Here is a 15,112-nt window from a genome sequence, read left to right as displayed (position 1 = left end):
ATTTCACCACATGAGACTGAGTTGATTACACTGGAAACAGACGACAATTGAGTAAGTAAACCCGTCAATAACGTATCTGGCCTGAAGCAACTAAACTATAATGAAAGACTCTCAATTCTCAGCATAGTCTGAACTAAATTGCAGCATGGTCTCTAACTAATACCGTGAAAAAAAGGCTAGAGTTAACTAAATCCTTCAGGCTGAGTGCACCCAACTCTCTTGTTAGAACCAAGATTCTCTTTTATCTTCTTTGATTCTGGAGCAACCTGAACCCTCAGTTCTGGCAACACATCAAGGGACATGCTTTGAGGGACTAGTGTATCCCCTCATGTCCACAAAGTGCAGAGCAACTTTCATATGATTATTAACAGGAAGCGTGGCACCTTGCACATACAAAGATGCATTGCGAGAAGGACTTTCTCTGGAGCATATCACTTCCCAGGAAACTAAAGACATAGCATGGAAAATAAGACATAGCAGGGAATCAAATCAAGATACAGCAGCAAATCAAAGTCATGGCAGGAAAACAAAACTAGACAGCACAGGGAACCAAAGTCATGACAGTCAACCCAATCAAGAAACAGGAGGAAGCTAAGTCCTAGCAGGGGAACCTAATCAATACACTCCAGGGGCCTCATTTATGAGGCCTTGCGTCAGTTTTGCGCTTCCGATGCGTCACTTTTTGTGACGCATCGGCGGCGTAAAACATGCCTCCTGTTGCGCTCTATTAACAAAGTGACGCATCTAAGCAGATGCGTCACTTTGTAAACACCTGCGCTACATTATACCTGTGTCAGGTATAATGTATGCAGGGGGGGCGTTTCCCCGCAAAAAGCTTCGTAGAAGTGACGCAGTGAAATCTATGAGATTTCACTGCGTCACTTCTAGGGCACTGTTGCGTCAAAATCTTGCGCCTGCCTCACAGCAGGCGTAAGAATGACGCAAGCCCTTTCACATGGGGCGTGCCCCATGTGAAAGGAAGCATTGCTGGAGTTGCGACACTTTTGTGACACACTCCAGCAATGCGTCACTTTTGCGCTTACAGATACGTCAGAAATACTGACGTATCTGTAACTCCTTGCGACATGATGCGTTATACATTAAATATGACGCATCAGGTATGTCGCAAGGAGTGCGCACTGAGAAGTGACGCATCGCTGCTTTCACGCAGCGATGCGTCATTTCTCATAAATGAGGCCCCAGGGATTTAAAGTTGTAGCCGGGGAACATAATGAATACGTAGCTGTAAATCAAAGTCGTTGCAGGGGAACGTATTCAATACATAGCAGGGAATCATAGTCGTAAACCTCTCCAGAGAACAGTGAACGACCACTGTTCTCTGGAGAGGTTTATGTTTGGTTGAGAGTAACGTCCACCCTACGGACCCATCCAGTTGTTGACCAGTCGAGACAGACAGTTGGCTTCTAGATCCTGCGAGATATGTTTAGCTGGCATACCCATGCATTGTCAGACCTCTCTGCTGCATGCACTTACCCCTGCTCTGATGTCGCAATGCCTAAGATTCCTTCTAATCTTTACTGTATTTTAACAGTAGCAGGGGTCGTGTCGTGTCTTTTTTAAGAGCTGGAATGGGTAGGAGCGAACCCATTAAATCTGTAGCAAGGCATCTGAAAAGTGGCTAGGGCTGGTGCTTCTGCCCCTTCCCTGAGAGAGGAGACCTTCTCCTCATATCAATTGTTTTCACTCCTGTGTAGCCTCCTAGACACCCTTTTCTGTTCATCTCTTCCTATCCTTATCTCTGTCTCCTGTAGTAGCTCTGTAGCCGCCTCTGTTTACCCTAATTCCTTTTGCTGAATTTGCCATCTGCTGTGCTCTTTTGTTCTTGTCTATTTCCCCCCTCTCTCTACCTCTCTTTCCACCTCCACCCCTCCTTTCTGGAATGCACTAGAATCCTTTAAAAAATGTTTTATTTAATTTCAGAAACAATTGCCTCAGCAACAGGTGCTCCTGCAGGAGGCGCGCATGCGCAAAGAGAAAACCATCGCCCTGCTGGACCGACAGCTCAACGAGGTGGAGGTGAGTCCATGGGTGGGGCGGCTTCCCCATGTCCCCTGGCTACCTGAAAAAACAGATAAAATCATTACAGTACATATGCTCCCAGTAACAAAAGCACAAGTAAAAGAACAGATTTAAAAGATTCATCCAGTGCAACAATTCCAGAATACTTAATAATAGGTGTATTAGAAATAGGCCAATTAGATTTGATTCCTTGGACTATCAAGAGTGTCTTGTGAAGCTCCATCCGCATTGCATTGTACTGTAGCCTTTGCATTGGGCTTCATACCGCTATTTGAGGCGCGGAGGTGCATTTTCAAATGGAAGATATCCTACACTTTGGGGGAGGGCATGGTTGGAGTGCTGGGTTTGTTGTAATCCCATGTCGGAAGCTTTTCGGGTAATGCCTGAGTGACCAGAGAAGTGCTTTTAAATGCTTTTTAAATATAACGGCAACTAGCTGGTTGGCACAATTTATTCTGCAGGTCCTGTTCACTATATCATGGTTTCTATTATGCTTGAGGCAGGGGAAACAAGTATGGATTTACCTTGTTGCTCTGTGTTATAGGCAGTTTAGTTAGAGTGAATGACGGTGGGACTCAAACATATAGACAGCAACACTGCACTAAGTTATTCAGAGGGGTGCTGTATGCTTGTAGATCAAAAAGGCAGGGGGTTCTTGGAGATGGTCCAGTAATCCATATGGCAACATGCCAATATCAGAGATGCTGTCTAGTGAGTAAAATGATGCCAAACTGGCAGTTTTGGAAGCTGGTGATGAGCAGTAGTCATACACCTTTTTAGGTCTCGGCTAGACAGCGGATGCGCTATCTCTTCAAGACATTTTGTTTACTCACTGTGGGCTTTTGGCCCGCCCACAGCTTTTAATTGGTTTGCTGCAACATCGCTCTTATTTCCTTCTTTCCGGTTTGTGAAGATATGCCTATGTCATGTCCTCTCCTTGTGCTTGGCCCTCTTCTGCAGCCTGGACCAAGTACCTGTGTCCATCAGCTGCTCCCATTTTTGGAGCTACTTTTCTTTTTGTATGCTTGTGTTTCCCCTCTGCCACAGTCAGCTTCTTCTCCTCCCCCTCCTGCCCACTTCCTTTTTCATAAACTCCACCACCCAGCCCCTCTCAACCAACCTATGCCCTTCCTATCCCCGACCCATCCCCGTTTGAGTTGAGTCTGTGAAACTAGAAGCAATATATAGTGAAAGAGCAATGCACATGCAACCCTCTTGCCGGAAGCTGTTTGGTCTGTTGTGCTTTATGATTTTAATTTTACTTCTTTTACCTGAGGCATCTTTGGTGTATTTTGGAAACATACTCTTTCAGGCATGGAGCAGAGTGAGGGGAGTGCTGGTTGTGTGGTGGCTCCTTTGTGTACAACAGCTTTTGATTTATGTGTTTATTCACTCCATTACTGCTGGATTTCCACCCACAAGCTAGCCTCTATGAGGGCATTTAAAATGTATTGGCCTCCCCATGGAATGTCTTATTTTGCAGAAATATGATCTGCTTTGTGCCTATGCCAACCAACCCCCCACTAGTGCTTTCGGTGTCGGCTCAACATCCTATGATCCTGGGCACATCACTTAATCTCCCCATGCCTGTACACAATGCACGTGATCTAGTGTAATGTAACTAGTGCTGATGTAAAGTGCTCGACCTTCGGTCCAGTTTGCTATATTTAAAAACTACAGAAAAATTCACTAACAGGTAAAAACAAGGCCCTAACCTAAGTAAAGACACTAGATACATATTTCCTGGCTTTATTGCACAAAGCGAAACCAGAAAACCTGGATAAATCGCGGCTGCCCTACTTAAATTGTAGGCTCTGGGCTAAATATTTTAATTCACAAAAACGTTTTTCTTCACTATCACGCATGAAAGCGCTTTTAAATATGTGAGTTCAGAAATCCAGTTGGACAAAAGTATCACCTTTATTACATACTTCTCAGTGCAGTGCTATATTGTGCCTTATTAATGTCACAGCTCATCTACACCCCAGCCTGCTACGCCCTCTCGTCTAAGTTTAGGTGAGCGAGTTTGAGATACCTATGTGTGGATGTCGTACACAAACTGACAGCAACACATTGCAAAACAAGAGCTGTGGAAGGAGGGTACACCATCAGCCTGGCATGGTTCAGTGACAAGACTTGCTTTAGCTAAGGACTAGACTGTTAACTGCAAACAGCAGGCAGGGAGCCTAGGCTGGTGGTCATAGAGCTGCACTGCCTTTTTTTCTTCCTGTGTGATGGTGAGCGGACATCCACCCCCTCCTGTGTTATGTTGCTTGACTTGCTTTCCATTGTTTTGCTTGTTTATCTTCTCCTCAACTGCCCTCCACCCCATACTGTGTTGTATTGCTTGACTCACCACCCCATTGTGTCACTTGGCCCGCCCATCTGGTCAGTAAAGCAATATGATACTGACAGCGCTGGCTGCGTCATGGCGCTTTTTCCATGACTTTCAGCCGGGCTGCTATTCAACATAGCTGAAAAAGACTTTGACACTGACAATGCCTATTGCTCTAGGATTGACAAGACCTATTGACTTTGGCAGTATTCGTTAAAGACAGGTGATACTGAATTCTGCTGTACAAATACACTTCGTGAGCAAGGAAAGAAGTGAAAAAGGGACCAAGGCTAGGAAAACTGAGCAGAAACCACATAATCGTTGAAAGGTCGAAATTCTGCCTACAATTTATTTATTTATTTATTTTAAAGGTTTTATATAGCGCTAGCTGGACCCAAGAGTATCAGAGCGCTTTACAGGATTAGGTAGAGGTGGATGAAGGAAGGCAATAGTTTGACCAAGCGCCCTCATGCTTCATAATTAGTTACAACAAGGGGTGGTGATGGACAGAGTCTCTGAATTAAGCAGAGTACTCTCACCCAGTCAAAAGATCAGGGCTAGATCCAACACCGTTTTTTAGCTCATTGCACCATCCCAGTTTCAGAACCTGGCTGTATGCAAATTAGTCTGTCCCTGGCCCAGTGCATCATGGGAACAGGGCAGACCAGACTACAAAAGCCAATTCTTACACTGGGAAGGAAACAAGCTTCCGGGGACCGGTTTCTGCCATTTCAGGCGTCTTCGGCCCGGCTTGCTTGAATCCTGATGGTGCAATGAGCAAGGGACTCACATCTGAGTATACCCTTCCACGCTTAGGGTGGACAAAATTAGTTACAACAAGGGGTGGTGATGGACAGAGTCTCTGAATTAAGCAGAGTACTCTCACCCAGTCAGAAGATCAGGGCTAGATCCAACACCGTTTTTTAGCTCATTGCACCATCCCAGTTTCAGAACCTGGCTGTATGCAAATTAGTCTGTCCCTGGCCCAGTGCATCATGGGAACAGGGCAGACCAGACTACAAAAGCCAATTCTTACACTGGGAAGGAAACAAGCTTCCGGGGACCGGTTTCTGCCATTTCAGGCGTCTTCGGCCCGGCTTGCTTGAATCCTGATGGTGCAATGAGCAAGGGACTCACATCTGAGTATACCCTTCCACGCTTAGGGTGGACAAAATTAGTTACAACAAGGGGTGGTGATGGACAGAGTCTCTGAATTAAGCAGAGTACTCTCACCCAGTCAAAAGATCAGGGCTAGATCCAACACCGTTTTTTAGCTCATTGCACCATCCCAGTTTCAGAACCTGGCTGTATGCAAATTAGTCTGTCCCTGGCCCAGTGCATCATGGGAACAGGGCAGACCAGACTACAAAAGCCAATTCTTACACTGGGAAGGAAACAAGCTTCCGGGGACCGGTTTCTGCCATTTCAGGCGTCTTCGGCCCGGCTTGCTTGAATCCTGATGGTGCAATGAGCAAGGGACTCACATCTGAGTATACCCTTCCACGCTTAGGGTGGACAAAATTAGTTACAACAAGGGGTGGTGATGGACAGAGTCTCTGAATTAAGCAGAGTACTCTCACCCAGTCAAAAGATCAGGGCTAGATCCAACACCGTTTTTTAGCTCATTGCACCATCCCAGTTTCAGAACCTGGCTGTATGCAAATTAGTCTGTCCCTGGCCCAGTGCATCATGGGAACAGGGCAGACCAGACTAGACTAGACTACAAAAGCCAATTCTTACACTGGGAAGGAAACAAGCTTCCGGGGACCGGTTTCTGCCATTTCAGGCGTCTTCGGCCCGGCTTGCTTGAATCCTGATGGTGCAATGAGCAAGGGACTCACATCTGAGTATACCCTTCCACGCTTAGGGTGGACAAAATTAGTTACAACAAGGGGTGGTGATGGACAGAGTCTCTGAATTAAGCAGAGTACTCTCACCCAGTCAAAAGATCAGGGCTAGATCCAACACCGTTTTTTAGCTCATTGCACCATCCCAGTTTCAGAACCTGGCTGTATGCAAATTAGTCTGTCCCTGGCCCAGTGCATCATGGGAACAGGGCAGACCAGACTACAAAAGCCAATTCTTACACTGGGAAGGAAACAAGCTTCCGGGGACCGGTTTCTGCCATTTCAGGCGTCTTCGGCCCGGCTTGCTTGAATCCTGATGGTGCAATGAGCAAGGGACTCACATCTGAGTATACCCTTCCACGCTTAGGGTGGACAAAATTAGTTACAACAAGGGGTGGTGATGGACAGAGTCTCTGAATTAAGCAGAGTACTCTCACCCAGTCAAAAGATCAGGGCTAGATCCAACACCGTTTTTTAGCTCATTGCACCATCCCAGTTTCAGAACCTGGCTGTATGCAAATTAGTCTGTCCCTGGCCCAGTGCATCATGGGAACAGGGCAGACCAGACTACAAAAGCCAATTCTTACACTGGGAAGGAAACAAGCTTCCGGGGACCGGTTTCTGCCATTTCAGGCGTCTTCGGCCCGGCTTGCTTGAATCCTGATGGTGCAATGAGCAAGGGACTCACATCTGAGTATACCCTTCCACGCTTAGGGTGGACAAAATTAGTTACAACAAGGGGTGGTGATGGACAGAGTCTCTGAATTAAGCAGAGTACTCTCACCCAGTCAAAAGATCAGGGCTAGATCCAACACCGTTTTTTAGCTCATTGCACCATCCCAGTTTCAGAACCTGGCTGTATGCAAATTAGTCTGTCCCTGGCCCAGTGCATCATGGGAACAGGGCAGACCAGACTACAAAAGCCAATTCTTACACTGGGAAGGAAACAAGCTTCCGGGGACCGGTTTCTGCCATTTCAGGCGTCTTCGGCCCGGCTTGCTTGAATCCTGATGGTGCAATGAGCAAGGGACTCACATCTGAGTATACCCTTCCACGCTTAGGGTGGACAAAATTAGTTACAACAAGGGGTGGTGATGGACAGAGTCTCTGAATTAAGCAGAGTACTCTCACCCAGTCAAAAGATCAGGGCTAGATCCAACACCGTTTTTTAGCTCATTGCACCATCCCAGTTTCAGAACCTGGCTGTATGCAAATTAGTCTGTCCCTGGCCCAGTGCATCATGGGAACAGGGCAGACCAGACTACAAAAGCCAATTCTTACACTGGGAAGGAAACAAGCTTCCGGGGACCGGTTTCTGCCATTTCAGGCGTCTTCGGCCCGGCTTGCTTGAATCCTGATGGTGCAATGAGCAAGGGACTCACATCTGAGTATACCCTTCCACGCTTAGGGTGGACAAAATTAGTTACAACAAGGGGTGGTGATGGACATGCTTCATAAGGCAGACAAACTAAAGTCATCCAAGCCCTAGCTGGAGCATGGCTCAGGCACCATCAGGCCTGGCACTTTGAACAGGTGCAGGTGAGGGATGAGGTGCTTGGTAGATCCTGGACTCTACTGTTCATGAACAATTCAGCCCCACCACATTTTACACTTTTGTCCTGACCCCTCGAAGTGCACCTACCACTTTTCTTGGATCCTGGAGACCCTGACTCATTCTAGTTTCAATGAAGAGTTATCCTCTAGCCCATAGAGCATTTCCTCAATGGCGTCTACTTTCATTATTTGTAGTGAATAACATTACAGGATAAAACAAGCATTTGCAATGCAATAGGTCTCGCATTTATGCGAGTTTGAGCGATTGACATTGCAAATAGCAATGCCTTTTATTTTTGTTTTCATTTTTAAAATCATACATAGAAGGCATTGTCGTTTACAGTGCTAATAGCTTAAACTCACATAAATGCGAGACCTATTGCATTGCAAATGCTTGTTTATCTGTAGTAAGCTGCTCTGGCAGTGGTAAACGGTGTCCATCTATGTCTTAAGATGAATTAGGCAATGTTGTGATTTGGCCGTCTGCCAGCTATCTTCTTGTTTGAGGTGGGGCAGTGTTGGTGAATTCTTAGGCTTACAGTAGTAGTGACCTCTTGTTACGATAAACATGAAGACACAAAGTGGTTTGAAGAGATTTATTGTCACCCGAAAACATAACACATCTCAACCATGAGGGCTGTATAAATGACAATATTGTGCGTGGGGACCCGATGAGATCTGATAGAAGAAACCAAAATCAGATAAGAGAATCTAGCAGACACTGTACTGAACACACTGCACGACTGTTTTTTCTTAACACATTTATATTAATCATATTTATGCTTTTGAGGTATAGACGGAGAAAAAAATTGACTTCAAATTCATTCCAAACATGGATCTCCCTTTTCAGATATTGCTATGGAGTCAAAGATTAAAAATATTAGGGCATGTGAAATACATTCAGCTGTTTAAAGAATGACATGCTGAAAGAATGTGAGAAGCTGAAAGAACAGAGTAACACAGACCACTTCTGATTATTCCAAGGCAACCGTCCCAAAGAGTTAAATACCAGTAAGGTTAACTCATCCCCTCGTCTTCCCAAGATAAAGTACGTCTATGAACACGCCATGACAAATTTTGGTAAAACTGCGTAAAGCGTACATTGAAAAATATTTGTGTTACCACAATATTTGCTTCAGAGAATGTGTTCACACATAACTTGCAAATGAGATGTAAACAATTTAAACAAACAACACAAATAAAGAAACGGCTGCATTCTATTTAGAAAACCATTGATTTTAATGAAATCTTTTCTAACAATTATTTATTTGTATTTTCAAAAAGGGTACCAAGTTAAGTGAGGGGATACAAACACACTAATACACCAGCAAACCAGTTGCACAAACATAAAAAGTCAATTGCGTGCAGCGGCATGTACTGTAGACCCGGCCCTGATAATTGCCATCACGTGCGAGCAAAAGCGCCACTGCCCCATAATTTGCGGCCGCCTTATGTAATTAAATTCTGGAGGGAGCCTTCCCCTCGTGTGTCCCCCCGCATCACCGCCGCAGCCCGGTACAAACGGAGCATCGCCGCCGGCCTGCGACCAGGAAGTCAGGCAGGCCGGGCGGGACAGCCGGAAACAGGAAGTAGGAGGGCGGGAGCCTACCCCGCCTCCCACGGAAGAGCCGCGGCTGTTTGAGCACCGGAGCAGGCAGGAGCCTACCCTGCGCCCCGGTGCCGAAGGAGGGAGGAAGAGTCCTGCTGCCAGGCCCTGCAGCTGCCGATGAGAGGAGAGCCGCCGCTGCACCAAGGAAGCCGGTGAGTGGGGCTTCGGCTTCTTGACGAGCTGCGAGGGCGGGGGGCATGTGTGTGCGCGCACGTGCGGTGGCGGGGGGCTGTGTATGTATGTGTGTGAGCGTGCGTGCGTGTGTGCATGTGTCTTGGAGTCTGTGTGTGTGTGTGACTGTGGGGGGGGAGAGGGGGTGTGTGTGAGCGAGTGACTGTGTGCGCATGTGCACGGCGCGGGACGGAACGTGCGCGTTCGCGCACCCAAATCTGCCACCAAAAGCTCGTAACACTTTCTTGTCCTTCATTCCCCCGAATCAGACAGCTAAAAGTCTCCACCTGGACGCATCCTTCGGATGCGAATTCCAGGCTCGACCTAAAAAGACAATGTGCTGAAAGAAGATTTACCTTGTCTTCATTGTTTTTGCTAGGTCAGAATCATGACACCTGTTTGGAGGTTCTCATTTTCTTCAATCGTTGCACATAGTTTTTCCAATGTGTGAGCCTTGCACATAAACATACATTTTTACGAAAGACCCTGATAGTTTGATTTGGATAAAAGGCATTTATAAAAGCCTTTTTATATTTAAGTGACCAAATAGATTACATAAAAAAAATGGTACAGAACAACAGTAGCGCCCTCACCATGCATATGATATCACATATTACATCTCTCATGACATGTTCTGTGACATCATTGATAACGCCACTGGTGACCTCTGAAATGATATCATTAATGACAGCAGTGTACATTGCGGGAGCAGGAGTTATAGTTACTTCAGCTAGGCCTGCTCAGGGAGTCCCACAAAGACCCCCAGGGCCAAAAAAAAGCATTAAAAAAAGGCAAAATCCACATTTCCTTAATATTTAGCCCCTGGGTGGGACAGGTCCCGGGGCAGTGAATAAAAAAGTGTGAGGGGCCCCAATCCCCCCCACACTGCACCGGGGACCGCCACCCCTGGGGTTTTTGCACAAGTATTTGCGCTGGGGCACACGGCTCCCCCACAGCCCTGGGGACCGCCACCCCCAGGGACTTTGTTTTTTTATGTGTGGGGGGGCTCCAACCCCTCAAGCCCCGGGGACCGCCACCCCGGGGCTTTCATTAATAAATTTGGTGGGGGCACACGTTGCTCTTATTTGTTTAATTATACCTGTGTGGGGGGCTCGAGCCCGCCCCCACATGCCTCGGGGACAGCCACCTCCCCAGGGCTCACATTATTTAAATTCTGGGTCCGTGACGGACCCCCAAGCCCCAGAGACCACCACCTCCCCGGGGCTTTGCCAATGGTGGGAGGGGGGCATCGCAGCCCCCTCCTGGAGCCAGTGATGGCTCTGGGGAACGCCAACCCCCAGTGCCAGCTCCTGCAGTGTCCCCGGGTGCCCACCCCCGGGACACTGCTGTTTGCAATGACAGGGAGGGAGCCTTGCGGCTCTTGCTCAATCACTGCAAAATGCTTTGCTTCATTGAAGCGAGACCAGGGAAACCTGCTCTCGCTTCAATGAAGCAAAACTGAATTGCTTTTCCACACGTTAGCAGCTCCCCATGTGGAAAAGCGATATTGGGTCCCGCAGGAGGCGGGGAGCCGGCAGGGATCGTGGGGGCATTGGGGCTCCCCCCACGGTCCCCAAAGGTGAGGGCCAGCAACGGGGGATGGGGTCCCGGGGCTAGAAGTGGCCCGGGAGGGGGGCCACACTGCCCCCCTAAAAAAAACGAGGAAGAGCCCCGGGGGTTTGGGGTCTCTGGGGCTAAAAGAAGCCTCAGGAGGGGGGCCACGCAGCCCCCTTCTACCCCCTAAAAAAACGGGATCCCCAGGGCCGAAAATGGCCTTGCGAGGTGGCCCAACGAGGCCCCCTTCCCGATTTAAAGCCCTGGGGGATGGGGTACCCAGGGCCCAAAAAATAGGAAAGGAAGGGGGTCACACAGCCCCACTTCTATAAAAGATTTTTTTTTTTAACTAGCATCGCGCAGGAGGCCCCGCCCCCTCCCACCAACAATATGCAAACGCGCCCTGTGGCGTGTTTTAAGCTGAGGAATTATTTCCCCTACAATCCTGAGGGTCCCTGGGGGCTAACTATCGGACCTCCCCACGGTCCCCAACGGAGAGGGCCAGGCCCCAGGTGATGGGGTCCCCGGGGCCAGAAGTGGCCCGGGAGGGAGGCCACGTGTCCCCCCTCCCCAAATAATAAATACCAATACTCGAAATACCAATCATTAAGAGGGCAAGATTGGGAGGGAAGGCCCTCTCTTACCTTGGCCCACGCCTCTGAGATCTGGAATGATCTCCCAGACTCCCTAAGACTCCGTTCAGAACACACAAAATTTAGGAAATTGCTAAAGACTTTTCTGTTTCACACTTACTAAGTATGCTAGTGTCCTCAACCCTGCTCAAAGCCCGCTTAAGCGCAGAGATACTCCTCCGGGAGTCGATTCAAGCGCTATACAAACATATAAATAAATAAACATTTTAAAAAAATTAAAAACAGGATGCAGGCTGGCCCCAGGGGGTGGGGTCCCAGGGGCCTTAAGGGGCCTGAGGAGGGGGGCTGCATAGCCCCCCTGCTTACATTTGTATTTTAAAATGTGCCCATGCCCCAGGGGATGGGGCCCGGGGCCTGGATTAGCCACGGAAGGGAGGCCACGCGGCCCCCTTCCTGTTAAAAAATAATAATAATAATTTTGGGGGGTCAGGCCCTGGGGGATGGGGTCCCCAGGGCCCAAAAAAAAGAAAAAGAAGGGGGCTGCGTTGCAGAGAGGTTTAATGAGGCCATGTTCCTTTTTACACCTCTCTGCAAAGCAGCCCCCTGGTGCATACTGGAGGTTCCTGGTAGGCTAGTTGGCCCCCAGGGACCCCCAGTTTTCAAGGGGATTTAGTTCCCCCTCTGGAAACGCGCCAGGGGGCTGCGTGGCAGAGAGGTGTAATGAGGCCACGCCCCTTTTTACACCTCTCTGCAAGGCAGCACTCTGGCGCATACTGGAAGTTCCTGGTGGGCTAGTTGACCCCCAGGGACCCCAGTATTCAAGGGGATTTAGTTTCCCCTCTGGAAACGCACCAGGGGGCTGCGTTGCAGAGAGGTCTAATGAGGCCACGCCCCTTTTTACACCTCTCTTCAACGAAGCCCCCTGGCGCATACTGGAGGTTCCTGGTGGGCTAGTTGGCCCCCAAGGACCCCCAGTATTCAAGGGGATTTAGTTCCCCCTCTGGAAACGTGCCAGGGGGCTGCGTTGCAGAGAGGTGTAATAAGGCCACACCCCTTTTTACACCTCTCTGCAATGCAGCGCCCTGGTGCATACTGGGGGTCCCTGGGGGCTCGTTGGCCCCCAAGGACCCCCAGTATTCAAGGGGGTTTAGTTCCCCCTCTGGAAACGTGCCAGGGGGCTGCGTTGCAGAGAGGTGTAATAAGGCCACACCCCTTTTTACACCTCTCTGCAACGCAGTGCCCTGGTGCATACTGGGGGTCCCTGGGGGCTCGTTGGCCCCCAAGGACCCCCAGTATTCAAGGGGGTTTAGTTCCCCCTCTGGAAACGCGCCAGGGGGCTGCGTTGCAGAGAGGTGTAATAAGGCCACGCCCCTTTTTACACCTCTCTGCAAGGCAGCCCCCTGGCGCATACCGGAGATTACTGGTGGGCTAGTTAGCCCCCAGGGACCCCCAGTATGCAAGGGGACTTAATCCCCCAACTTAGAACGTGCTACGGGGCACGTTTGCACAGTGGTGAAGGTTGGGGGCGGGGCTTGAGGTGATATGTGTGCAAACATGCCCTGTGGTGCGTTTTAAGTTTGGGAATTAATTCCTCTTCAATCCAGAGGTCCCCTAGGGGCCAACTAACCCAACAGGTACCTCCATGAATTACCACGGAGCTGCGTTGCAGAGTGTTGTTAAAAGGAGGCATGGCCTTTGAACACCTCTCTGCAACGCAGCTCCCTGGCACATACTGGAGGTACCTGGTGGGCTAGTTGGCACACAGGGGACCTCAGGATTGAAGAGGAATTAATTCCCCAAAACGCGCCACAGGGCCTGTTTGCGCACATGTCACCTCAGGCCCCGCCCCCTTCCTTCACAATTGAGCAAAATATTCCTCTAAAATCAACGAACTACGAATTCCGATTTACCTGTTATCATGAGTTACGTCAGTGCTGCATCTTTGAGCCCAGTACGGATCCTGAAAAGTGAATCTAAGTGTACTTACCAGTAACTTGTATTTCCTTCTATAGGAATCTATTGTGTGGTCTTCACCAGAAAAGTTTCTGTCTATTTTTGAAACGTACAAATATTCCTGTAAAATCAGCCGAACTACGAATTCCGATTTACTCACCTGTTATCAGGAGAGACCTCAGTGCTGCATCTTTCAGCCCAGTACTGATCCTGAAAAGTAATTGTAAGCGTACTTACCAGTAACTTGAATTTCCTTCCATAGGATATCATTGTCTGCTATATAAAATATATATGAATTAAAAAAAATATAAAATAAAAAAATATATATTACAATTTCAATATTTTTAAAAACTTTTTTTTCAATTTATATTAAAAATATGTAATGTAATTTAAAAAATAAAATATCTAAAAAATAAATACTTTAAAACAATGTTGTAAATCGGTATAAAAAAATATAACAATTAATACATTTAAAAATGATCATTTACAAAACCTTTGAAATTCACTGAAAAAACCATAGGTTTAAGCCACGTTATAGTTAGGAATTAGCATTTAAAAAACCTTAGAAATTCACTGAAAATACCATAGGTTTCAGCCACGTTATAGTTAGGAATTAGCATTTAAAAAACTTTAGAAATTCACTGAAAAAACCATAGATTTCAGGCTCGTTATAGTTAGGAATTAGCATTTAAAAAACCTTAGAAATTCACAGAAAAAAACATAGGTTTCAGCCACGTTATAGTTAGGAATTAGCATTAAAAAAACCTTAGAAATTCAATGAAAAAAACATAGGTTTCACCCATGTTATAGTTAGCTGGACGTTTCACTCATACAAAACCATTGAAATTCCCCCGTTATAGTTAGTTCAGCTAACTATAACTCGTGCACCCGCAATGCTCTGCTGATGACGTCACATATTACATCACTCATGACATGGTCCATGACATCACTCATGACATCACTGATAAAATATCAAATGACATCACTGATGACATCACTGATGACATCATCCTTGTGAAAGAGTGGAAGACCTCCTCTCACCCTAATATAACCTTTGATACACACATTCAAAAATAGAAACTAACATTTTCAAAAAAATTGAGATACCAATACCAGTTACAACAATCTATTCAGTAATTCCAACATCTACATACCCATCCACTCATTCACCAACAGTTCTATATAGTCACTCATACATGTACTCACTCATCATATGTACTCATACACCTATACATCCTGTTACACACCGATACTCATCCATAGAGTTACTCACACACATACTCACACATGCAAATAAACTATCAAACATCCATTTACTTGCATATACAGCTATACACACACCACTACACTTATTTCTACAGAAACGTACACATACTTACTCTCTTAAACAATCACTTATATAAACACATACTTATTTATACAGGAACTCTTGCAATCTCTCACTCTCACATATATT

At 47.1% G+C, this 15,112-nt stretch overlaps 1 protein-coding gene across 1 annotated transcript in view; it reads left to right on the top strand.

The window, feature by feature from the left end:
- TRIM72 (tripartite motif containing 72) overlaps positions 1-15,112 on the top strand; it is a 123,402-nt gene that overhangs the window by 63,037 nt on the left and 45,253 nt on the right. The window contains exon 3 of the mRNA XM_078652454.1: positions 1,942-2,037. Coding sequence (XP_078508580.1) covers positions 1,942-2,037 — 96 coding nt within the window. The remainder of the gene's footprint in view (positions 1-1,941; positions 2,038-15,112) is intronic.

The sequence above is a fragment of the Lissotriton helveticus genome, chromosome 7 (genome assembly GCF_964261635.1).
Source record: "Lissotriton helveticus chromosome 7, aLisHel1.1, whole genome shotgun sequence".
Taxonomy (NCBI): Eukaryota; Metazoa; Chordata; class Amphibia; order Caudata; family Salamandridae; genus Lissotriton; species Lissotriton helveticus.
This window is presented reverse-complemented; position numbering and strand designations above follow the sequence as displayed.